Below are 26,378 nucleotides of genomic sequence, written 5' to 3'. Positions count from 1 at the left end.
CGTCCTCAGGAGGAGTTTGTGTGTGAGCCTCCAATGATCACACGTCACACCTCTAAGATGTTCGTGATGGAGGGTCAGGAGGTCAGTCTGCGCTGTAAGTCCATCGGAGACCCCGAGCCGTCCACACACTGGGTCAGTCCGGATGGGAAGCTGATCGGGAACACCTCCAGGACCGTCTGCTATGAGAACGGATCCCTGGACATCCTCAAGGCCTCTGTCAAGGTAGAGACGGCTCAGTGCAACAGATAGAACCATTCCCAAGTTTAAACTTGTAATGCTCCTCTGATGGTTTCCAGGACTCGGGGAAGTTCACCTGCATTGCGTCCAACGCGGCCGGAGAGGCCACCGCCCCGGTAGAGCTGGTGGTCAACCCCTCACCGCATTACGACCCCAAACTGGACCCGGACCCCGGGCCCTCCGACATCCCCACTTCCATCAAGTCCAACGTCAGCGGTGGTCATTCCCGCTCCGACCAGCAGAGGGTGTCAGTGTCTGACCTGACGTCCAGCTCCGCCACCGTCCGCTGGCCCCCACAGAACCACATCCCAGGTGTCCGAATGTACCAGATCCAGTACAACAGCTCCACTGACGACATCCTCATCTACAGGTGAGACCAGAAGTTTGCCTTACTATTGCGATATCTCAATAGAAAATATTTTTTTCCTCTATTTTTATGCCTTACAATAGCTTTACCTTCATTTTGTGGCGCTTTTTTTGCCTTACGACCATTTTAGGTCTTAGAAAATTCGTTGCCCTTTTTTATGCCTTACTTACCTTACCTCCATTTTTTGCCCTTAGAAAAATGGACAAAAGAAATTCGAACATCAAAAATGAAGGTACAGTTAAAGTAAAGCATAAAAAAGGCAAAAAAAAAAAAAATTCAGCGCAAAAATTAAAGATAAGGCTACAGTAAGGCATAAAAACGGGCAAAAAAAATTCAGACGTCAATATTGAAGGTAAGGCTGTAGTAAGGCATGAAAATGCGCAAAAAAATTTCAAAAGCTTAAAAATGAAGGTAAGGCTATAGTAAGGCATAAAAATGGGAAAAAAAATTTCAAATGTAAAAAATGAAGGGAAGGCTAAAGAAAGGCATGAAAAATTCGCCAAAAAATTTCAAACGCCAAAAAATGGAGGTTAGGCTATAGTAAGACATGAAAATGGGCAAAAAAATTTCAAACGTCAAAAATGAAGTTAAGGCTATATTAAGGCATAAAAATGCGCAAAAAAATTTCAAACGCCTAAAAATGGAGGTAAGCCTATAGTAAGGCATGAAAATGGGAAAAAAAATTCAGACGTCAAAAATCAAGGGAAGGCTATAGTTAGGCATAAAAATGGGCAAAAAAATTTTAAAAGTCAAAAATGAAAGCAAGGCTATAGTAAGGCATAAAAAAGGGCGAAAAAACTTCAAACGTCAAAAATGAAGGAAAGCCTATAGTAAGGCATAAAAACGGACAAAAAAAATTTGCACGTCAAAAATGGAGGTAAGGCTATAGTAAGGCAAAAAAAATGGCAAAAAAATTTCAAAAGCTTAAAAATGGAGGTAAGGCTATAGTAAGGCATAAAAATCGGCAAAAAAATTTCAAACGCCAAAAAACGGAGGTAAGGCTATCGTAAACCATAAAAATGGGAAAAAAAATTTCAAATGTAAAAAATGAAGGGAAGGCTAAAGAAAGGCATGAAAAATTCACCAAAAAATTTCAAACGCCTAAAAATAGAGGTAAGGCAATAGTCAGGCATAAAATAGGGCGAAAAATTTTTAAAAGTCAAAAATGAAGTTAAGGCTATAGTAAGGCAATAAAAATGGACAAAAGAAATTCAAACTTCAAAAATGAAGGTACAGTTAAAGTAAGGCATAAAAAAGGCAAAAAAAAATGCAGCGCAAAAATTAAAGATAAGGCTATAGTAAGGCATAAAAACGGGCAAAAAAATTTCAAAAGCCTAAAAATGAAGGTAAGGCTATAGTAAGGCATAAAAATGGGCAAAAAAATTTCAAATGTCAAAAATGGAGGTAATGCTATAGTAAGGCATGAAAAAGGCTAAAAAATTTCAGCGCCAAAAATTAAAGATAAGGCATAAAAAAAGCGCAAAAAATGTTCAATTGCCAAAAAATGGAGGTAAAGCTATAGCTAGCCTTACCTCCATTTTTAAGCTTTTGAAATTTTTTTGCCATTTTTTTTGCCTTACTATAGCCTTACCTCCATTTTTGACGTGCAAATTTTTTTTGTCCGTTTTTATGCCTAACTATAGCCTTCCCTTGATTTTTGACGTCTGAATTTTTTTTCCCATTTTCATGCCTTACTATAGCCTAACCTCCATTTTTTGGCGTTTGAAATTTTTTGGCGAATTTTTCATGCCTTTCTTTAGCCTTCCCTTCATTTTTTACATTTGAAATTTTTTTTCCCATTTTTATGGTTTACAATAGCCTTACCTCCGTTTTTTGGCGTTTGAAATTTTTTTTCCCATTTTTATGCCTTACTATAGCCTTACCTCCATTTTTAAGCTTTTGAAATTTTTTTGCGCATTTTCATGCCTTACTACAGCCTTACCTTCAATATTGACGTCTGAATTTTTTTTGCCCATTTTTTATGCCTTATCTTTAATTTTTGCGCTGAATTTTTTTTCTTTGTTGCCTTTTTTATGCTTTACTTTAACTGTACCTTCATTTTTGATGTTCGAATTTCTTTTGTCCATTTTTGTGCCTTACTATAGCCTTACCTCCATTTTTAGGCATTTTAATTTTTTTGCCCATTTTTATGCCTTCCTATAGCCTAACCTTCACTTTTAAAGTTTACACATTTTTAGCCCATTTTTATGCCTTACTATAGCCTTACCTTCATTTTTGACGTCTGAATTTTTTTTGCCTTTTTTATAACTTACTTTAACTGTACCTTCATTTTTGACGTTTGAATTTCTTTTGTCCAATTTTTTGCCTTACCTCCAATTTTTGGCTTAGAATTTTTTTTGCCCTCTTTTATGCCTTACTATAGCCTTACGTTCACTTTTAAAGTTTAAAAATTTTTCGAACATTTTGATGTCTTACTATAGTCTTACCTCCTTTTTTAGACGTTTTAAATTTTTTTGCCCATTTTTTTGCCTTTCTATAGCCGTCCCTCCGTTTTTTGGCCTTTGAAATTTTTTTGCCGATTTTCATGCCTTACTATAGCCTTACCTCTATTTTTGACGTCTGAATTTTTTTTGCCCGTTTTTATGCCTTACTTTAGCCTTACCTCTATTTTTTGGCGTTTGAAATTTTTTGGTGAATTTTTCAGGCCTTTCTTTAGCCTTACCTTCACTTTTAAAATTTACAAATTTTTCGCCCATTTTTATGCCTTACTCTAACCTTACCTCCATTTTTTGGTATTTGAAAATTTTTGGCGCCTTTTTCATGCCTTACTATAGCCTTACCTTCATTTTTGACGTCTGAATTTTTTTTGCCTGTTTTTATGCCTTACTATAGCCTTACCTCCATTTTTAGGCATTTGAAATTTTTTTGCGCATTTTTATGCGTTATTATAGCCTTACCTTCACTTTTGACGTTTAAAATATTTCTGCCCTTTTTTATGCCTTATTATAGCCTTATCTTTAATTTTTGCACTGAATTTTTTTTTTTGCCTTTTTTATGCTTTACTTTAACTGTACCTTCATTTTTGACGTTTGAATTTCTTTTGTCCATTTTCATGCCTTACTATAGCCTTACCTCCATTTTTAGGCATTTTAATTTTTTTGCCCTTTTTTATGCCTTACTATTGCCATACCTTCACTTTTAAAGTTTACAAATTTTTAGCCCATTTTTATGCCTTACTGCCTTTCCTCCATTTTTGACGTTTAAAAAATTTTCGCCCGTTTTCATGCCTGACTATAGGCTTTCCTCCATTTTTAGGCGTTTGAAATTTTTTTGCGCATTTTTATGCCTTAATATAGCCTTAACTTCATTTTTGACGTTTGAAATTTTTTTGCCCATTTTCATGTCTTACTATAGCCTAACCTCCATTTTTTGGCGTTTGAAATTTTTTGGCGAATTTTTCATGCCTTTCTTTAGCCTTCCCTTCATTTTTTACATTTGAATTTTTTTTTCCCATTTTTATGGTTTACAATAGCCTTACCTCCGTTTTTTGGCGTTTGAAATTTTTTTTCCCATTTTTATGCCTTACTATAGCCTTACCTCCATTTTTAAGCTTTTGAAATTTTTTTGCGCATTTTCATGCCTTACTACAGCCTTACCTTCAATATTGACGTCTGAATTTTTTTTGCCCATTTTTTATGCCTTATCTTTAATTTTTGCGCTGAATTTTTTTTCTTTGTTGCCTTTTTTATGCTTTACTTTAACTGTACCTTCATTTTTGATGTTTGAATTTCTTTTGTCCATTTTTGTGCCTTACTATAGCCTTACCTCCATTTTTAGGCATTTTAATTTTTTTGCCCATTTTTATGCCTTCCTATAGCCTAACCTTCACTTTTAAAGTTTACACATTTTTAGCCCATTTTTATGCCTTACTATAGCCTTACCTTCATTTTTGACGTCTGAATTTTTTTTGCCTTTTTTATGCCTTACTTTAACTGTACCTTCATTTTTGACGTTTGAATTTCTTTTGTCCAATTTTTTGCCTTACCTCCAATTTTTGGCTTAGAATTTTTTTTGCCCTCTTTTATGCCTTACTATAGCCTTACGTTCACTTTTAAAGTTTAAAAATTTTTCGAACATTTTAATGTCTTACTATAGTCTTACCTCCTTTTTTAGACGTTTTAAATTTTTTTGCCCATTTTTTTGCCTTTCTATAGCCGTCCCTCCGTTTTTAGGCCTTTGAAATTTTTTTGCCGATTTTCATGCCTTACTATAGCCTTACCTCTATTTTTGACGTCTGAATTTTTTTTGCCCGTTTTTATGCCTTACTTTAGCCTTACCTCTATTTTTTGGCGTTTGAAATTTTTTGGTGAATTTTTCAGGCCTTTCTTTAGCCTTACCTTCACTTTTAAAATTTACAAATTTTTCGCCCATTTTTATGCCTTACTCTAACCTTACCTCCATTTTTTGGTATTTGAAAATTTTTGGCGCCTTTTTCATGCCTTACTATAGCCTTACCTTCATTTTTGACGTCTGAATTTTTTTTGCCTGTTTTTATGCCTTACTATAGCCTTACCTCCATTTTTAGGCATTTGAAATTTTTTTGCGCATTTTTATGCGTTATTATAGCCTTACCTTCACTTTTGACGTTTAAAATATTTCCGCCCTTTTTTATGCCTTATTATAGCCTTATCTGTAATTTTTGCGCTGAATTTTTTTTTTTGCCTTTTTTATGCTTTACTTTAACTGTACCTTCATTTTTGACATTTGAATTTCTTTTGTCCATTTTCATGCCTTACTATAGCCTTACCTCCATTTTTAGGCATTTTAATTTTTTTGCCCTTTTTTATGCCTTACTATTGCCATACCTTCACTTTTAAAGTTTACAAATTTTTAGCCCATTTTTATGCCTTACTATAGCCTTTCCTCCATTTTTGACGTTTAAAAAATTTTCGCCCGTTTTCATGCCTGACTATAGGCTTTCCTCCATTTTTAGGCGTTTGAAATTTTTTTGCGCATTTTTATGCCTTAATATAGCCTTACCTTGATTTTTGACGTCTGAATTTTTTTTGCCTTTTTTATGCCTTACTATAGCCTTTCCTTCATTTTTGACGTTTAAAATTTTTTCGCCCGTTTTCATGCCTTACTATAGGCTTTCCTCCATTTTTAGGCGTTAGAAATTTTTTTGCGCATTTTTATGCCTTAATATAGCCTTAACTTCCTTTTTGACGTTTAAAGATTTTTCGCCCATTTTTATGCCTTACTATAGCCTTACTTTCATTTTTGACTTGTAAAATTTTTTTGCCCATTTTTATGCCTTACTATAGCCTTCCCTTGATTTTTGACGTCTGAATTTTTTTTCCCATTTTCATGCCTTACTATAGGCTTACCTCCATTTTTAGGCGTTTGAAATTTTTTTGCGCATTTTTATGCCTTAATATAGCCTTAACTTCCTTTTTGACGTTTAAAGATTTTTCGCCCATTTTTATGCCTTACTATTGCCTTACCTTCATTTTTAGGCTTTTGAAATTTTTTTGCTGATTTTTATGCCTTACTATAGCCTTACCTCCATTTTTAAGCTTTTGAAATTTTTTTGCCATTTTTTTTGCCTTACTATAGCCTTACTTTCATTTTTGACGTTTGAAATTTTTTTGCCCGTTTTCATGTCTTACTATAGCCTAACCTCCATTTTTTGGCGTTTGAAATTTTTTGGTCAATTTTTCATGCCTTTCTTTAGCCTTCCCTTCATTTTTTACATTTGAAATTTTTTTTCCCATTTTTATGGTTTACGATAGCCTTACCTCCGTTTTTTGGCGTTTGAAATTTTTTTGCCGATTTTTATGCCTTACTATAGCCTTACCTCCATTTTTAAGCTTTTGAAATTTTTTTGCCATTTTTTTTGCCTTACTATAGCCTTACCTCCATTTTTGACGTGCAAATTTTTTTTGTCCGTTTTTATGCCTTACTATAGGCTTTCCTTCATTTTTGACGTTTGAAGTTTTTTCGCCCTTTTTTATGCCTTACTATAGCCTTGCTTTCATTTTTGACTTTTAAAATTTTTTTGCCCATTTTTATGCCTAACTATAGCCTTCCCTTGATTTTTGACGTCTGAATTTTTTTTCCCATTTTCATGCCTTACTATAGGCTTACCTCCATTTTTAGGCGTTTGAAATTTTTTTGCGCATTTTTATGCCTTAATATAGCCTTAACTTCATTTTTGACGTTTGAAATTTTTTTGCCCATTTTCATGTCTTACTATAGCCTAACCTCCATTTTTTGGCGTTTGAAATTTTTTGGCGAATTTTTCATGCCTTTCTTTAGCCTTCCCTTCATTTTTTACATTTGAATTTTTTTTTCCCATTTTCATGGTTTACAATAGCCTTACCTCCGTTTTTTGGCGTTTGAAATTTTTTTGCCGATTTTTATGCCTTACTATAGCCTTACCTTCACTTTTAAAGTTTACACATTTTTAGCCCATTTTTATGCCTTACTATAGCCTTACCTTCATTTTTGACGTCTGAATTTTTTTTGCCTTTTTTATGCCTTACTTTAACTGTACCTTCATTTTTGACGTTTGAATTTCTTTTGTCCAATTTTTTGCCTTACCTCCAATTTTTGGCTTAGAATTTTTTTTGCCCTCTTTTATGCCTTACTATAGCCTTACGTTCACTTTTAAAGTTTAAAAATTTTTCGAACATTTTGATGTCTTACCTCCTTTTTTAGGCGTTTTAAATTTTTTTGCCCATTTTTTTGCCTTTCTATAGCCGTCCCTCCGTTTTTTGGCCTTTGAAATTTTTTTGCCGATTTTCATGCCTTACTATAGCCTTACCTCTATTTTTGACGTCTGAATTTTTTTTGCCCGTTTTTATGCCTTACTTTAGCCTTACCTCTATTTTTTGGCGTTTGAAATTTTTTGGTGAATTTTTCAGGCCTTTCTTTAGCCTTACCTTCACTTTTAAAATTTACAAATTTTTCGCCCATTTTTATGCCTTACTCTAACCTTACCTCCATTTTTTGGTATTTGAAAATTTTTGGCGCCTTTTTCATGCCTTACTATAGCCTTACCTTCATTTTTGACGTCTGAATTTTTTTTGCCCGTTTTTATGCCTTACTATAGCCTTACCTCCATTTTTAGGCATTTGAAATTTTTTTGCGCATTTTTATGCGTTATTATAGCCTTACCTTCACTTTTGACGTTTAAAATATTTCTGCCCTTTTTTATGCCTTATTATAGCCTTATCTTTAATTTTTGCGCTGAATTTTTTTTTTTGCCTTTTTTATGCTTTACTTTAACTGTACCTTCATTTTTGACGTTTGAATTTCTTTTGTCCATTTTCATGCCTTACTATAGCCTTACCTCCATTTTTAGGCATTTTAATTTTTTTGCCCTTTTTTATGCCTTACTATTGCCATACCTTCACTTTTAAAGTTTACAAATTTTTAGCCCATTTTTATGCCTTACTATAGCCTTTCCTCCATTTTTGACGTTTAAAAAATTTTCGCCCGTTTTCATGCCTGACTATAGGCTTTCCTCCATTTTTAGGCGTTTGAAATTTTTTTGCGCATTTTTATGCCTTAATATAGCCTTACCTTGATTTTTGACGTCTGAATTTTTTTTGCCTTTTTTATACCTTACTATAGGCTTTCCTCCATTTTTAGGCGTTTGAAATTTTTTGCGCATTTTTATGCCTGACTATTGCCTTACCTTCACTTTTAAAGTTTACAAATTTTTAGCTCATTTTTATGCCTTATTATAGCCTTTCCTCCTTTTTTAGGCGTTTCAATTTCTTTTGCCTTTCTATAGCCGTCCCTCCGTTTTTTTGGCCTTTGAAATTTTTTTGCCCGTTTTTATGCGTTATTTTAGCTTTACCTTTAATTTTGTGCTGATTTTTTTTTTTTGCCTTTTTTATGCTTTACTTTAACTGTACCTTCATTTTTGACGTTTGAATTTCTTTTGTCCATTTTTGTGCCTTACTATAGCCTTACCTCCATTTTTAGGTATTTTAATTTTTTTGCCCGTTTTCATGCCTTACTATAGGCTTACCTCCATTTTTAGGCGTTTGAAATTTTTTTGTGCATTTTTATGCCTTATTATAGCCTTAACTTCATTTTTGACGTTTGAATTTCTTTTGTCCACTTTTATGTCTTACTATAGCCATTCCTTCTATTTTTGGCGTTTGAAAATTTTTGGTGAATTTTTCATGCCTTACCTCTATTTTTGATATTTGAACATTTTTTGCCCTTTTTTATGTCTTACTATAGGCTTACCTCCATTTTTAGGCGTTTGAAATTTTTTTGCCCATTTTTATGCCTTCCTATAGCCTTACCTCTGTCTTTTGGCGATTGAAATTTTTTTGCCCTTTTTTTTGCCTTACTATATTCTTTCCTCCATTGTTGACGTTTAAAAAAATTTCGCCCATTTTTATGCCTTACTATAGCCTTAACTTCATTTTTGACGTTTTGAAATTTTTTTGCCGATTTTTTTGCCTCGCTATAGCCTTACCTTTTTTGACGTTTAAAATTTTTTTGCCCATTTTTATGCCTTACTATAGCCTTACCTCCATTTTTGACGTCTGAATTTTTTTTGCCCGTTTTTATAGCCTTTCCTCCATTTTTAGGTGTTTGAAATTTTTTTGCCATTTTTTTTGCCTTACTATAACCTTACCTCTGTTTTTTGGCGATTGAATTTTTTCTCCCTTTTTATGCCTTGCTATAGCCTTACCTTAATTTTTGACGTCCGATTTTTTTTTGCCCGTTTTTATGCCTTACTTTAGCCTTACTTTAATTTTTGCGCTGAATTTTTTTTTGCCTTTTTTATGCCTTACTTTAACTGTACCTTCATTTTTGACGTTTGAATTTCTTTTGTCCATTTTTGTGCCTTACTATACCCTTACCTCCATTTTTAGGCATTTTAATTTTTTTGTCCTTTTTTATGCCTTACTATTGCCATACCTTCACTTTTAAAGTTTACAAATTTTTAGCCCATTTTTATGCCTTACTATAGCCTTTCCTCCATTTTTGACGTTTAAAAAATTTTCGCCCGTTTTCATGCCTGACTATAGGCTTTCCTCCATTTTTAGGCGTTTGAAATTTTTTTGCGCATTTTTTATGCCTTAATATAGCCGTACCTTGATTTTTGACGTCTGAATTTTTTTTTGCCTTTTTTATACCTTACTATAGGCTTTCCTCCATTTTTTAGGCATTTGAAATTTTTTTGCGCATTTTTATGCCTTACTATAGCCTTACTTTCATTTTTGACGTTTGAAATTTTTTTGCCCATTTTCATGCCTGACTATTGCCTTACCTTCACTTTTAAAGTTTACAAATTTTTAGCTCATTTTTATGCCTTACTATATATAGCCTTACCTCCATTTTTGACGTTTAAAAAATTTTCGCCCATTTTTATGCCTTATTATAGCCTTTCCTCCTTTTTTAGGCGTTTCAATTTCTTTTGCCTTTCTATAGCCGTCCCTCCGTTTTTTGGCCTTTGAAATTTTTTTGCCCGTTTTTATGCGTTATTTTAGCTTTGCCTTTAATTTTGTGCTGATTTTTTTTTTTTTGCCTTTTTTATGCTTTACTTTAACTGTACCTTCATTTTTGACGTTTGAATTTCTTTTGTCCATTTTTGTGCCTTACTATAGGCTTACCTCCATTTTTAGGCGTTTGAAATTTTTTTGTGCATTTTTATGCCTTATTATAGCCTTAACTTCATTTTTGACGTTTGAATTTCTTTTGTCCACTTTTATGTCTTACTATAGCCATTCCTTCTATTTTTGGCGTTTGAAAATTTTTGGTGAATTTTTCATGCCTTACCTCTATTTTTGATATTTGAACATTTTTTGCCCTTTTTTATGTCTTACTATAGGCTTACCTCCATTTTTAGGCGTTTGAAATTTTTTTGCCCATTTTTATGCCTTCCTATAGCCTTACCTCTGTCTTTTGGCGATTGAAATTTTTTTGCCCTTTTTTTTGCCTTACTATATTCTTTCCTCCATTGTTGACGTTTAAAAAAATTTCGCCCATTTTTATGCCTTACTATAGCCTTAACTTCATTTTTGACGTTTGAAATTTTTTTGCCGATTTTTTTGCCTCGCTATAGCCTTACCTTTTTTGACGTTTAAAATTTTTTTGCCCATTTTTATGCCTTACTATAGCCTTACCTCCATTTTTGACGTCTGAATTTTTTTTGCCCGTTTTTATAGCCTTTCCTCCATTTTTAGGTGTTTGAAATTTTTTTGCCATTTTTTTTGCCTTACTATAACCTTACCTCTGTTTTTTGGCGATTGAATTTTTTCTCCCTTTTTTATGCCTTGCTATAGCCTTACCTTAATTTTTGACGTCCGATTTTTTTTTGCCCGTTTTTATGCCTTACTTTAGCCTTACTTTAATTTTTGCGCTGAATTTTTTTTTGCCTTTTTTATGCCTTACTTTAACTGTACCTTCATTTTTGACGTTTGAATTTCTTTTGTCCATTTTTGTGCCTTACTATACCCTTACCTCCATTTTTAGGCATTTTAATTTTTTTGTCCTTTTTTATGCCTTACTATTGCCATACCTTCACTTTTAAAGTTTACAAATTTTTAGCCCATTTTTATGCCTTACTATAGCCTTTCCTCCATTTTTGACGTTTAAAAAATTTTCGCCCGTTTTCATGCCTGACTATAGGCTTTCCTCCATTTTTAGGCGTTTGAAATTTTTTTGCGCATTTTTTATGCCTTAATATAGCCTTACCTTGATTTTTGACGTCTGAATTTTTTTTGCCTTTTTTATACCTTACTATAGGCTTTCCTCCATTTTTAGGCGTTTGAAATTTTTTTGCGCATTTTTATGCCTTACTATAGCCTTACTTTCATTTTTGACGTTTGAAATTTTTTTGCCCATTTTCATGCCTGACTATTGCCTTACCTTCACTTTTAAAGTTTACAAATTTTTAGCTCATTTTTATGCCTTACTATATATAGCCTTACCTCCATTTTTGACGTTTAAAAAATTTTCGCCCATTTTTATGCCTTATTATAGCCTTTCCTCCTTTTTTAGGCGTTTCAATTTCTTTTGCCTTTCTATAGCCGTCCCTCCGTTTTTTGGCCTTTGAAATTTTTTTGCCCGTTTTTATGCGTTATTTTAGCTTTGCCTTTAATTTTGTGCTGATTTTTTTTTTTTTGCCTTTTTTATGCTTTACTTTAACTGTACCTTCATTTTTGACGTTTGAATTTCTTTTGTCCATTTTTGTGCCTTACTATAGGCTTACCTCCATTTTTAGGCGTTTGAAATTTTTTTGTGCATTTTTATGTCGAAGTGTCCTTGGGCAAGACACTGAACCCTAAGTTGCTCCCAGTGGTCGACTAGCGCCTTGCATGTCAGTCCTGTCCCACTGGTGTGTGAATGTGAGAGTGATTGGGTGAATGAGCTGATATGTAAAGCGCTTTAAGACTGCTTCAGTGGTGATAAAGCTCTATATAATTCAAGTCCATTTACCATTTTTTACCATTTACCTTCACTTTTAAAGTTTACAAATTTTTAGCCCATTTTTATGCCTTACTATAGCCTTACCTTCATTTTTAGGTGTTTAAAATAATTTTGCCCTTTTTTATGCCTTATTATAGCCTTAACTTCATTTTTGACGTTTGAATTTCTTTTGTCCACTTTTATGTCTTACTATAGCCTTTCCTTCTATTTTTGGCGTTTGAAAATTTTTGGTGAATTTTTCATGCCTTACCTCCTTTCCTTCCTTTTTTGGCATTTGAAAATTTTTAGCGCAATTTTCTGCCCTACCTTCAATTTTTACGTTTAAATTTTTTTTTGCCCGTTTTCATGCCTTACTATAACCTCAACTCCGTTTTTGACGTTTGACATTTTTTTGCCATTTTTTAGGCCTTACTATAGCACTTTTTTTTTTAATTACTAGAGCTTTAATTCCGTTTTTAGGCGATTTTTTTTTTTTTTTTGTTTTTTTACCTTAGTGTCGCCTTACCTTAATTTTTTGACCTTTGAAAGTTTTTTGCCCAATTTTATGCCTTATATAGCCTTAAATTAATTTTTTGGCATTTGAATATTTTTCGCCAATTTTATGTCTTTGTGTCAATTACAATTACAAAGTCCGTTTTCTGAACTCTATTATGATACAACAGTATAAACAGTACAATTATAATTATATATAATTATATATTACTTATCAATTACACAATTACATGTATGATGAACCCCAACTCTGCCCACATCGCATTATTCACAGCCTTTAAATGATGTGCTGACATGTTTTAAGTGCTGCAGGAAACACTTGCGATAGTTTTTTAAAAATAAAGTTACCGAAATACACATAAAATGTCATAAAACACATACAAAATGTCATAAAACACATACAAAATGTCATGAAATTCATTTTGAAACTTTATTTTTTCTTTAACAAATTGTCTTCCAGGATGATTCCGGCCAACCATAAGTACTTCCTGCTTAGTGACCTGGCGTCGTCACGTGACTACGAGCTTTGTGTTCTGGCCGTTTACGACGACGGCGTGACGGCGCTGACCGGCACCAAACTGGTGGGATGTGTTTCCTTCAGCACCGAGTCAGAGTACGGACGCTGCCACTCCATCAGAGACCAGGTGAGAGTTTTTGCCTGTCTATAGCCTTATCCCAGAAAAAACATTTTTCTTCCATTTTTATGCCTTAGAAAAAAACTCCAATATTTTTAATATAGCCCGATCTCAGAAAAATAAACTTACTTGAGAAAAAATGTCAATTTTTATGCCTTGCCTCAGAAAAAGATTTCAAAAATGTTTCTAATTTAATGCCTTAGAAAAATTTTCCAAAAACTTTCCATTTTTATGCCTTACTATAGTCTTATCTCAGAAAAAAAATCAATTTTGATGCCTTACTTCTAAAAAATGTCCACAGTTTTCCCAATTTTATTTTTACTATATATAGCTTTATCTCATTTTTTTGCTTTAGAAAAAATGGCAACAATTTTTACATTTTTATGCCTCATCTCAGAAAAAACATTTTTTTAAATTCTAAAAAAATCCAAAATGTTTCAAATTGTATGCCTTATCTCAGAAAAAAAATTCAATTTCTTTTTTCCATTTTTTTTAACTTTAGAAAAAATGTCCATTTTTATGCCTTACCTCAGAAAAATGTGTTTTTTTTTTCCGTTTTGATGCCGTGCTCTAAATCTCAGTTTCTGGGCGGGACTATGATCATCATCATCGGGGGCATCATCGTGGCGTCCGTCCTCGTCTTCATCTTCATCCTGCTGATGAAGTACAAGCTGCACAGTAACCACTACAAGCAGAAGGCGGCGGCGCGCCACGCTAACGTCTGCTCACAGACCAACGGGGGAGGGGGTGGGGCAAACGTGCTGGCTCCGCCCACATCCTCCTCCTCCACAATGCAAGGTAGGACAAACAAGAGTCACATGACTGTGAATACGTGCACAGAGGATCAGTGCTTTTATTTTGAAGGGATCTGATTTATTTAACAGAATCATGTCATTCCTCAATTTGGCCACAAGAGGGCATGTGACATTATTTTTAGTGTTTCCAGTAACTAATTGACATGTTAAAATCTATCAAATTTTCCCATTTTGATGTCTTACTATAGCTTTACCTCTGAAAAAAATTCACATTGTTTTCAAATTTTATGCCTCAGCCCAGAAAAAAAAAAATATGTATATATATATATAAGTTCAGGAACCACTGAACTAGGGAACAATAATGTTGAATTTTACTGGTTTTCCAGCATACTGTAAAGTCTGTGGCCCACTAGAGATCAAACTGCTCCGTATTTGACCCCTGAACTAAAATAAGTTTGACACCCCTGGAAATAAGAAGAAAAGTTATTTTTGTAACATTTGATCATTTTAAAAATCACTAGGTTTAGTTCATACAGAGTGAAAAGCATCATGGGAGCTTTTGAAAGTACGTGTAGTAAATGAAGTGATATCTGTGGCCCCCACAGGAGGAGCCAATAAAACCTCCCAGCCGTCTTCAGCTGATGGAGTGGGCGGGGCTTCGCTGCGCGGGACGACCATCGTGGATTTGAATCCCGGTCGTGATGACGACGGCGTTTCCCAATAACAAAACGTGACAAGAAGCCCCGCCCACAGAGCAGACACGCCTCCATCTCCACCTTCTTCACTTTTTACCTTTTCATTCGTCACCACCTGGAGAGAAGCTCTGCCCCCTGGCACAGAAGACACGCCCACATCTGGTGATGAAACAATGAATGAATGAACTAAACATCTATAGCCTAATAAGTTACTTATTTAATAAATTCATTACTGTACTTGGTATTAACTTTATTTGTTACTTGTTTAATGAGTTACTTATGTTACTATTTTGGTTTAAATAAAGTTTACTTGCACCACTTATTCAAATGAATTATTTTTTAATTTACTTACTTCCTAAGTACTTTATTATTTAGAAAGTTTTTAGTTGAGTTACTTTTTTATTTATTAAGTAATTTTCTTAGTTATTTGACTTAAATTACTTAATCGATTGCTTATTTTATAAATTGATTACTTTTCTTATTTTCAAAGTTATCAGTTTATTAAGTTACTCATTACTTATTTAAGTAACTTTTCTCGTTATTACACTAATAATTGTTTCCATCTTTGTTTTTCAGATTTTTTCTAACGTTAAAATTCAGGGAGACGACAGAGGTGAGCGCGCACACTTTAACATACATTTAAATTTATTTTAAAAACATATTTGAAAATAATGTATTAAATTTAAGAGTGTTACGGCAAAATTTGCGGTTGACCTCATTTGGAGACATGATTTATTGCTCTGGTTGAATGATGGAGTCCAGTCGGAGCATTGATGGTTTTATAAAAAAGATTTATTATAAGATAAAATAAAAAGGAGTAAAGAAGAAGCTTCCATCCTGAAAGAATGAAAAACAAAGGCTGGTGGCAAAGCAAAAATGCGAAACCCGTTCAAGACCCGTTCCAACGCTCTGACTAACAGTTTCAAAGCTTAAGCTTTTTATATAGATAACAGCAAAGTTCCACTCTGGGGTAAGGAGGAGGGGAGAGTCAGATGCCCAATAGTGGAAAGATTTGAGGATGATGAAGACGTATATGTTATGAGGAAGATGTGGCGCCACTCTTATCTCCTTGATAGTGTGTGTGTGTATCTGCATGTGAGCAGAGACGCTGGCCTTGGCTGTGTTGCACTGAGTACGATCTGTACTGTTTAATCATGATTCAGCTGTTCAAAAGTGTAAAGAGTAATGGAGTCATCATGTATTAAAACATGACAAATTGTAGACATGAACATACATTTGACGATATAATGATGAATATAAAAATCTGCCATAACAAGAGAAAATAATACCTTTTTTTATATAATTATAGAACTATTCTTTCCATCTGTTCTGAAGGTGTTTGTTATTATTGTTGTTTATTATTAATATTTATATAAATATTCCCACGGTCTGTTTGGATGAAACTGAGTGAGTTTGTTATTATTTGTGTTTCAGATGCTGAGTCTCACCTGGAGCCAATGATTCACTTCTTCTCTGTCCTGATGTTTCCTAACATCTGCGTGAACGCTGAGTTTCCTCCACATCTGGAGTTTCTCATATGCAACAGGAAGCGTCGGGTTTAGAACAGATTGTTTGAATCCAGTTTCTCATCGTGGATCTTTTAGCTGAAGCGTGTTTTTCTCCAGCACACGGTCTCATGCCAAAGGATCAAAGTGGGACGATGGACTCGTGTTCTTCCTACTTGGATTAATACTGGATTACTTCTGGTTCTTTGTGGAACTCTAAAGGAACCTTCAGTGGTCCCAGGACGCAGCCTTGGGGAACACCGGCTCCAAACTTGGTGTTTCACAGACGGACGAGCGAGCGCTCACACACCGTACTCTGTCTCTCTCCCGTCACTCCTCGCTCGCCCGTCGCCATGTGCCAGTGTCTGTGTTTGAATGTGACATACGCCGTAATCTCCGATGGTTTCAATTTGAACTTGAATGCAGCACAAAGTGAGACGACCACAAACAGGAACAGGATTTTATGCTTTCATAAATACAACTGTGTGGATTTATAATGAAATTAAAAAATATTTTTCTTGGAAAAAAAACTCTCCGACTGTTTTTATTCGCTATGTAAGAATTTTATTCCTTGTTTTCATTTCACTGCCAGTTGTTTATGTGCAAAGTCGCCCATGCTAAAAGAACAGCAACTTTAAACAACAAACCCTGTTTACAAAAATGTTACTTTTGACCAGATTTACAGAAATAGAAATTTGTGATACTTTTTTTCTCTCGTAAATATGCCAATGTTAAATAACAAATCTAAAAATGTTAATTCTGAATGTTGAATCTAAATTTTAAATGCTAAAATCTAAACAGTGAATTTGCATATTAGCTTAATATTTAATTTCACCCGTGACATTTAGATTTCATATTTAGCATTTAGATTTAACATTTACATTTAACATTTCACAAATATTGCTGTAAATCTGGTCAAAAGTAACAAAAAAAAAAAAAATCACAGATTTTTTAAACGTGGTTTGTTGCTAAAAGTTGCTGTTTATTTTAGCATGGGCAACATTACAATCGCGCCACATACACATTTATGTCTTCACACATTAACACCATTTGTTTGTGTAAATGGCCAAGTTTTTCAATAGGGGCACATTTATGGGGGACAAAAAGCTTTTTAACATATTGTTTTCAGTAAAAATGTGACCCACTGAAACATCAAGTGTGTATTAATTAATAAAGCAGAAAAATCCTAGTTTTCTAGTTCATCTAGTTTTCTTTCAAATGCAGATTCAATTGATGCTTTTCAACAATCCTTGTTTTAATCAGAAATAAAAATGGATTAAAAGTGACTAAACATGGTGGAAAATGTGGTGAAATGGGATTTTAAAAACCACAGAAAGTGGTTAAAAGTTGCTAAACAGACAGAAAAAGCAGTTAAAAAGTTCATAGTGTCAATATTGGAACAATCAGTTTAAACTGGCAAATAATGGGCATGACAAATGGTGAATGTGGTTAAATTGGCAAAATTAATCATGAAATATGGTAAAAGTGACAATAATGGGTCAACATGTGACATTAGGTGGAAAGGGTTTCTAAGTGCTGAAAAAGTGCAGAAAAGGCATTGAAATGTGATGTAGAAGTGTCAGAAATGGAAGTATTGTAGCAAAAATATATTAAAAGGAGCAAAAATATGACAAGAAAAAGTGATGAAAATAGGTTCAAATATGGAAAGTTTGGTGGAGTTGCAGAAAAACTGTAAAAATAAGCAAAAACCACTAAAAGATAACAGAGTGGAATGACCATCATGCAACGTCATGCTAAACAAACATGAGAAAGAATTCAGCATTGCTAACATGAAACATTAAGCTAGCTACTGCCCCAATGAAAATTTCACCCATAAATAAATGTTACAGTTATAGACGATCCAGGGACTCTGATTTTCTCTGATCACAGAAAACGTGGGATTTACATTTTGAAATGGAAAAAACAATCAACTGTTGTTTTTTAAATTATTCATTATTAGTTTCTTTATTCCAATGACACAGAAACGCCTCACATGCACGTTTTTAGGACATAATCACACACACACTACTTTTCCCTGGGAAACAGATGACAGTGTTTAGCGTGTGACGCTAACGGACGCTCATAATCTTATGCTACGCCATTACACAACAAACTCGTCGGTAGGCGTGATTTTACTTAAAATTAAATGTAAATATATCCCTCTGACACGGACTGAAGCATCATTTCCAGTGTCTACAGAGTCAGACTGAAGCTTATAAATATAAAAGTAATAACAGTATTCAACTCTATCAAGCAAAATGAGCATGTTTGGTATGATTTCAGGAATAACAGTAAAAGTCATGGAACGCAAACAGAAAAGGTAAAAAAAAATCCCCAATGTTCTGAATAAAGAGTTTCTGTCCTTGAGCTCTGACTGACATCTGGAACCTTTTAAGGTCCAGGAACTGTCATCTGTACTATGAACAAACTGCAGTACTTCTTTAAGACATGAGGGGGCGAAAAAAAACCCTGAAGGTTCTCTATCGCGCTTTAAAACAATCTACGACATCATGGGAGTGTCTGGGGTTCCTTTCCGTATTCTAAACCTGTGGTTCTCAACTTTTCTATTTTGGAGTCATTTTGGGGTTTTTTTCTTGTCCTTTGGTTTCATTCTGTGTATTTGCTGAGTAATTATGTGTCGTTTTGTGCATTTTTTTAAGCTAATTTGCATGTTCTGTGGGTTTTTAGGCGTAATTTATTGTCAAATTTGGACAATTTGTCATTGTCAGAAAGAGAAAAAAACAAGCAAAAATGGGCTCAAATTGTTATCTGGCATCTGGCGACCGTAAAGGGGGTCCTCACCCCAAGGTTGAGAACCATTGGTCTATACAACAGTGGATGAAATGCAGAGTGGACAGATCCAGTTTTTAGTGTCAGTAGTCGACTCAGGACGAGCTTCAGATCCAGTGAAAGAGAAACTAATCGATTTATTGATCGACTTCACACACAAACGTTCCCGATTCAGATTCCTGAACGATCAGATCCTTAGAAATGTTCAAAGGTCAAAGGTCAGGGTTATTGTAGGTGAAACGCTGCCACCTACTGGACCAGAGGAAGCATTGAACACAGAACCAGTACCTGGAGGAGTTCCTGTAGGTTAGAGAACGTCCATCCTTCAGAAGTTTGGGTTCTGGCGCGTGGCCATCATGGCGCTGGCCCCGCCCCCCCTGAGCATGGCGAGGGCAGTGGAGGAGAAGTCCTTGAGGATGTCGAGGGTTTCCCTCTGCAGGAGCAGAGACTCTTGGACGAACTCCGTCTGGCCCTCTACCAGGAGCTGCACCGATTGGGCCAGGGTCTCCAGGGACTGCGACACCGACGACAGCAGGGCGCGGCTCGCCACCTGCTGGGCCATGCTCTGGGACGCCATCTGGACCACCAGCTGGGAGGGGGCCCCCCCACAGCCCACAGGGAGAGGGTCCGACTGGGCCGAGGTGGACGGCTGCTCAGAGGGAGGAGCAGGAAGAGGAGGAGGCGGGGCTTGTTTGGGTAAAGCGGGCAGAGCCGGGAGCGGCTCGGGCTCTGGTGGAGGAGGAGGGGGCGGAGCTTGTGAGGAGGAGGAGGAGGACGCTGCCTCTGAGGTGGAGGCTACAGGGGGGGACGGGGGTCCTGATGGAGGTTTAGAGAACCCCTGCTGGTCCTCAGATGTGGTCTGGATCTGGGTCTGGTTCTGGATTTGGTTCTGTGTGTTTCTGGAGTAGGTGAGGAGGGGGCGGATCCTCAGCAAACCCCGGTCAGGGACCACATCAGCAGAGGAGGAGGGGAGAGGGAGGGAGAAGGAGTCCTCGTCCTCCAGGTCCATGTTGTAGTCTGAAAACACACATCATTTCTACAGTATCATTTCATTGACACTGTAGTTGTTTGCTTTACGTGACACAGTTTTATGTCACTCACAGTTGTGCTTAACGGATTACTGTGTTATTGTCGTGTTACTGTCGTGTTTGTGTCGTGTAATTGTTGTGTTACTGTCGTGTTACTGTCGTGTTTGTGTCGTGTAATTGTTGTGTTACTGTCGTGTTAAAGTCGTGTTATTGTTGTGTTAAAGTCGTGTTATTGTTGTGTTAAAGTCGTGTTATTGTTGTGTTACTGTCGTGTAATTGTTGTGTTACTGTCGTGTTACCTCCATCGTCGAACGGCTCGATGTCAGAGGACGAGTGCTGAGGATCCTCTGCGAGAAACAAACACACAATCATAAAACACACACACGACTCCGTCCGTCTGTCTGATCTAGTTATGTTGTCATTTTGTCTTTTTGCGTCTTTTTTTTTGTGTTTTTCTTGTATTTCAGTGTGTTTTTGTTGTAAAGTCATTGTGGAGTTGTTTTGTGTATTTTTGCTGTTATTGTGTAGTTTTGTTGTATTTAAACTATTATGTGTTTTTGTTGTAAATTTTGGAGTAATTTTGTCTTTGTGTTGTGATTTGTGTGTCTGTTGTTTTGTCTGTGTGGATATTTTTTCTGTAATTTTGTGTCTTTGTGTAGTTATTTCGTGCATTTTTGTGGCATTTTGTGTAGTTTCGTTGTCTTTAAATAATTTTTTGTGTTTTTCTTGTGTATTTTTTTGTTGTCCTTTTTGGAGTGATTTTTGTCTTTGTGTAGTTCTGTGTGTGTGTGTGTGTGTGTGTGTGTGTGTGTGTAGCAATAGCGACACTCACTGCTCTGCTCAGACTGAGGTGAAAGGTCAAACGCGGCTCCTTTGGGGAACTTCTTCTCCGTGTTGTTGATGTACGAGTACGTGTTGGAGTGGTAGAGTTTATAAAAATCCTCCTCTTCCTCAAAGTCCACGTCCCAGGTGTCCTCTGAGGAGGAAGGAGAGGATGTTAGCGTGCTAATGCTAATGCTGAGCTAACAGCTAGCTGCTCACCTCCGTCAGGGTTCATGGTGAGGATCTTGTGGACCATCATCTCCACGGGGCCCAGGGTCTTCTTCCTCAGGTGGCTCCCGTTGGGGCCGCGCATAGAGGCCATGCGTCGCTTACCGTCACATTTAAGGTCCGCCCACTTCTTCATGATCTGACGCACCTGACGTACAAAATCACTATAGGCTATAGTGTGTGTTACCCACAATGCACCTGACATTACTAATCACATTAAATACTGTAAAAGTGATATTTAATGTTATTACATGAAACAGACGAGTACAAAAACACAAAAATGTGTGAAAAATTGACTGAAAATCAACAATTGCACCACATTGTCCTTGTTCCTGATTGGTCAGCACTTTTTTTGATCAGTTTAAAATTATTTGTTACATCATCATCATCTTAAACCAGAGGTTCCCAACCTTTTCTGGGTCATGACCTGATTTTGATATCACTAATTTCTGGTGACCACAGAGACATTTTATTTTGTAGAATTAGTTTTTGTTTGTTATAGTGTGTTTTTAAACACAAAGTAGCCACGATTAGCGCACAGTGAACTACATTTATTTATTTACTTTTAGAAAGTTCACGTATAGAATACAATTGTTTGATGTTGTGTGTGATGTGTTAATTTGAAAAACAATAAATTTAAAAATTTTAAATATCATTTTAATCAGTAATTTTGTTTTTTAACAATTACTAGACATTTCAGGTGACACCTCGTGGGGGCTTTTGAAATACACTGTATTAAACCAAAATAAGCATGTTTGTATAATATTCAACATGTGAAGCGCTTGTAAACATCCCACAATTGTAGTACTTCAAAGGTACTGAATAATTCAAAGTGATACCAGTGTGATAAACACTCCTTAATACTACATTTTTATGGTTTAACTTTAATTAAAGAATAAGATAATGTTTTAATGTGCAACATGTTTTTTTCTTAAATTCATGCAATTGTTTCAATTTCATTACAATTACAATTTGATTTTCTGGATTTTTTTTTCTCATTTTGTCTCTCATAGTTGAGGTTTACCAATGATGAACATTACAGGCCTCTCATCTTTTTAAATGGCAGTACTTGTACAATTGGTGGCTGAATAAATACTATTTTTCACCATTGTATAAGTCGTAGTGACATGGATTATTCTGACCACTCCTTTTTAATTATTTATATGTCATATAATAATGTATGAGAGCAGCATTAATGTCACCATATTTCCCCTCAGGGATCAATAGTTTACTGAATCTGATCAAATATATTGTTTAAGTTCTGATCAACTTAAATTAAATTAACCTAATTTAAATGATCTTGATGACATCATTCAGACCATAATGATTAAACAAAAATAAAAGGACACAAAGATGCATCAGTTATTTCACCACTAGGGGTCAGAATATTTTACAGTATCAGAAGTTATCAGTGGCGACTGTGGATCAGGTGGTAGTGGGTCGTCTTCTGATCTAGAGGTTGGGGGTTCGATCCCAGTACCTGACTATGTGTCGTAGTGTCCTTGGGCAAGACACTGAACCCTAAGTTGCTCCCAGTGGTCGACTAGCGCCTTGCATGGCAGTCCTGTCCCACTGGTGTGTGAATGTGAGAGTGATTGGGTGAATGAGCTGATATGTAAAGAGCTTTGAGACTGTTTCAGTGGTGATAAAGCTCTATATAAATCAAGTCCATTTACCATTTACCATTCATCTATGATGTTTCAGAGTCTATAACACCTGGTATCAATGGTCTCGTCCACAACAACAGAACAACTTCATCCACAGATCTTCTGTAACTCTGATGAGATGTTTAAACGCTCTGAGCAGGTGAAGCTGATTAAAGCTGACTCATGTTTTCACAGAGCGATGCAGCGCTACATGAGAAACAGGCAGAATTTCCCAGGCACAGCAAAGTTAAGCAGGCACTGGTGGTTGTGTGTTTAAGAAGGTGTTTGGGAGGGGTTGGACAGAATTTGGGGTGGTTTAGTCAACATTTGGGGTGGTTTAGTCAGCGTTTGGGGTGGTTTCGTCAACGTTTGGGGTGGTTTAGTCAGCGTGTGGGGTGGTTCAGACAGTGGATTTAGGTCGATCCCATGATTCCATCTGCGATTCCGTTAACATGTATTTCATAGGGCTCTATGATCCCCTGCTCCTAAGTAATTTGATAAAACTCCTACAAACACCATTTTTAAGAGCATCTGCTAGAGGTCTAAGGAAGAATGTGGCCCGTGATGTTAAAGCTGCTGAACGTGCGTTTCTCACCTCTCGGTAATTCTCTCCCAGCTCGTTCACCTGGTTGGTGATGTCGGCCCACGTTTGCTTCTTCAGCTCCACCGACACGCCTTGGTTGAAACGTTCTGCTGAGGGACGGAGGAGGTAGTTAGCACGATGCTAAAGCTCAGTGAAACATTTAGCATTAGCACACGTTTCAGTTTGTCCTGCAGGAGAATCAACATGAGTTCAAACACAGATGAGGACAATGATAGAAATAAAAGAAAAAACACATTCCCTGCATCGACTGAAGGTTTGGAATGATTTCATCATCTCACGCTGATCATTCTCTGGTGTTTTAAGGACATTAAAATTATTTATTTTAAATCTTTTTTCTGTTTGCTTACATTTATTGTTTATGTAAGTATTTTCAGTTTAATTGGTCGTCGGTATAACTGGTGACACCGTCACTCAGTGTTTACATGAATCTGAACCACTCGTTCATCTCAACACAATAAACACACAGACACACGAATCAGATAATAATCAGTCACAAGATAACATGGTCACCAGTTGAACCGTAACACCTAGCACACAGAGAGAGAATGAGGGCGCACATTTGTTATGTTGATGAATTAATGACGAGAACAAAACGTCTTCAGGTAACGCAACAAAATATTTTTTATATTAAAACACAAATGGGTAATATATTTAAAAATAAAATGTGTTGAAATACTAAGTAAAATATAAAGTGTTGATAATATAATAGCTCAAGTTTTCTCAATAGCTCAATTTGATATTTGCGACTGTCTATTATTTTAATATAATTACTTTATTTAGTAATTCATTTAACTATTTTTTTATGTATTATTTTATTATTATTTATATATTTATTATTATTCATTTATTTCTAATATTATGATGAGAAATATAAGAGAGAGGAAGAGAGAAAGAAAAGAAAAAGAAACAAAAAAAAGAAGACAAAAAGAAAGGGAGAAGAGGAAAGAAAGAAAGAAAACAGAGAGGGAAAAAAAAGCAAACTAATAACAATACATTTTATTTAAAAGCTCATTTCAAAACACCCAAGAACACTGCACAGTAGAGTCATGATAATAATAATAATATTATGATGAAAAATAATAATACTACAATAAACACAAGTGTAACAAAAACGACGACTCACTGAGGATGACGTAGCGGTTCTTCCTCACCGCCTGCAGCAGAACTCGCACCTCGTTGACGCTAAACCTGGGCTTGGGTCGGATCGGTCCTCTTCCTCCCGTCAGCCGAGGCTCCTCCTCATCGTCACAGAGCATGACCGACATGACGCGCTGTGGTGGACGGAGTTGGATCAGAGAAGCTGACGATCCCACGACACACAGCGTCTGTGAGACAGAGGATTCATTTATTCACAGTTTAAATGAAAATATACATCATTTATTTACTTTAATAACCCAAACCCAGGCATTTTATGTTGAAATTTCAAGTATTTCTAACAATTCTTTTAAAAAGTATATGCTTTTTTTATGTTATTAAATTAATTATTACATTTATATTTCATTTTCTAATTATTACAAAAGAAAAACTCTATTTAATGGATTTATTTTTAGATATTAAATGTAATTTTTGCACAATAAGACATCAGTGCTTATTTTCTGACATTACATTTACTGTCAATTTTGCCTTTTATAATATTTCACATTTTACATTGAACAATATATTAATTAAAATGTTCTTACAAGATTTATTGATCTCAATTTTTATTACTATTATTTTTTTTATCAAAGCACATGTTAAACAATAAAAAATAAAGAATTTATTTTATTCATTAACATTGGTATCTGCGACACTGAACAGGAACAAGTGGGTCAGATGATGAATAAAAGAATAAAGATGATTATTATTAATATCACTGTTATATTATTAGAAATAAAACACAGCTTATTATTACACCATGTTTACAGTAGACATTAGTAATCTAGTTTAATTTTATGTTGATTTGTAAAAAAAAAAAAAGCATATTAAACAAGTACTATGACAACAATTTAATGTTTTAGTTTTCAATTAATTTTAAAATGCTAATATTGATATAGTTGCTATTATGAATTTATTTTTATTTTTGAAATTATTGACAGTATTTAAAAAAACTGCATGTTTCGTGACGTCATGTTTACTCGAAATATGTTGATTGTTAAATCATGTATGAAACATTACTGAAAAATAAAACAACATTAGAGAATTATTTACTTGTATTTTTAATCAATAAAATCCTAATAGGGAAGATGTTTGCGTCGCGACGTCACGCTCAATGTAAACGCGATCGTTGATTATTTTTTGGCATTAAATATTTATTTTGTATGTATTTATCTGTCCTTTTAATTATTTTCTCGTATTTTTAAGAATTGATAAAATTATAACGATGTTTGCGTCGTGACGTCACGCTCACTGTCTCAACGCGATCGTTCTTCTTTTTTTTTTTTTTTTCATTATTTTTAAGCATTAAGTGGAGACACGTGGTCCGTGGCAGCCAATCAGCAGCCTCCTCTCGTCTCTTTGTTGAGCTGCTGTAGCTTCACTGATCACTGAGCTCTCAACTATCCGCCATGTCCGGAACATTTAACCCGGATTTTACACCGATAACCGTCCGTCAGCACGCGTACACCGGCTCTCACGGCGGTCACGTGCCCCGTGTCGTCGGTTTCGGGCGAGATGGAGCACGAACGAGGCTCGTTTTGTGCGCGTTCGGGCGTTTAATCGCCGTGGCTGAGCTACAATGGCGGATTGTGCTGCGCAGGGAGGAGAAAACACGACGTTTTTCAGGATACTTACGACGGAAAATGGCGGCGGTAGCGGCGTCCCCTCCTTCTCCTTCCTCCTCCTCCGTCCTCCGCGTCGCTCCCGAAAGTTCGCAGTGACGGAGAGGGAAAGCAGTAGTGCGCAGACTCCGCTAGCGCGACGCGCCGTCTTTTTTTACGCTACATTTGGCGCTCGTGGTGCGCCCCTAGCGGCCGTGGGGCGTAGCGCAGCCTGCAGGGCCTTCAGCTCAATAACTCACACAAAACCACGTTAAAATCACATTATGTGCGCTTTTTAGGAGGTTTTTTTTAATTATTTACATACTTATAATCAGAGGTGATGTATAATATTTAATGAAAATACACTGAACTCTTGCTCTTTACCAAGTCTGTGAGGCCATAAAAACACAAGTCA

At 35.6% G+C, this 26,378-nt stretch overlaps 2 protein-coding genes across 6 annotated transcripts in view; one reads left to right on the top strand and one right to left on the bottom strand.

Moving 5' to 3' along the window:
- LOC114474862 (leucine-rich repeat and fibronectin type III domain-containing protein 1-like protein) overlaps positions 1–16,628 on the top strand; it is a 122,207-nt gene extending 105,579 nt beyond the window's left edge. For 3 of the 4 annotated variants that reach the window (XM_028465433.1, XM_028465431.1, XM_028465432.1), the window contains 7 exons: positions 10–222; positions 297–607; positions 12,981–13,164; positions 13,737–13,953; positions 14,516–14,767; positions 15,182–15,218; positions 16,040–16,627. In XM_028465433.1, the coding sequence (XP_028321234.1) occupies positions 10–222; positions 297–607; positions 12,981–13,164; positions 13,737–13,953; positions 14,516–14,634 (1,044 nt within the window). In that variant the 3' untranslated portion in view covers positions 14,635–14,767; positions 15,182–15,218; positions 16,040–16,627. Of the gene's footprint in view, positions 1–9; positions 223–296; positions 608–12,980; positions 13,165–13,736; positions 13,954–14,515; positions 14,768–15,181; positions 15,219–16,039 lie in introns of all 4 variants that reach the window. The other variant, XM_028465434.1, reaches the window with a different exon arrangement.
- A 1,419-nt stretch (positions 16,629–18,047) lies between these two features.
- Positions 18,048–26,176, bottom strand: LOC114475069 (actin cytoskeleton-regulatory complex protein PAN1). 2 transcript variants are annotated; one of them, XM_028465772.1, is made up of 7 exons: positions 25,998–26,176; positions 24,352–24,553; positions 23,220–23,317; positions 20,970–21,126; positions 20,761–20,904; positions 20,228–20,275; positions 18,048–19,917 (listed from the first exon to the last, which is right to left on the bottom strand). In XM_028465772.1, exons 2-7 carry the CDS (start codon positions 24,491–24,493, stop codon positions 19,226–19,228), a joined length of 1,281 nt encoding a protein of 426 aa, XP_028321573.1. In that variant the 5' UTR covers positions 24,494–24,553; positions 25,998–26,176; the 3' UTR covers positions 18,048–19,225. The 2 variants fall into 2 exon arrangements, with proteins under 2 accessions (XP_028321573.1, XP_028321574.1); XM_028465773.1 differs by having other exon boundaries at positions 23,220–23,314.
- Positions 26,177–26,378: the final 202 nt, after the last annotated feature.

This window comes from Gouania willdenowi, chromosome 13, assembly GCF_900634775.1.
Source record: "Gouania willdenowi chromosome 13, fGouWil2.1, whole genome shotgun sequence".
NCBI classification, from domain to species: Eukaryota; Metazoa; Chordata; class Actinopteri; order Blenniiformes; family Gobiesocidae; genus Gouania; species Gouania willdenowi.
The sequence above is the reverse complement of the archived record's forward strand: the minus strand, read 5'-3'. Positions and strand labels throughout refer to the sequence as shown.

What these genes read in the sequence shown, in the direction of transcription:
- LOC114475069 (XM_028465772.1), bottom strand. Translation starts at nt 24,493, where the DNA reads ATGTCGGTCATGCTCTGTGACGATGAGGAGGAGCCTCGGCTGACGGGA. An exon ending in GAACCGCTACGTCATCCTCA is followed by an intron (nt 23,318 to 24,351) that starts GTGAGTCGTCGT and finishes TCCGTCCCTCAG; the next exon opens with CAGAACGTTTCAACCAAGGC. An exon ending in CACCATGAACCCTGACGGAG is followed by an intron (nt 20,905 to 20,969) that starts GTGAGCAGCTAG and finishes CTTCCTCCTCAG; the next exon opens with AGGACACCTGGGACGTGGAC.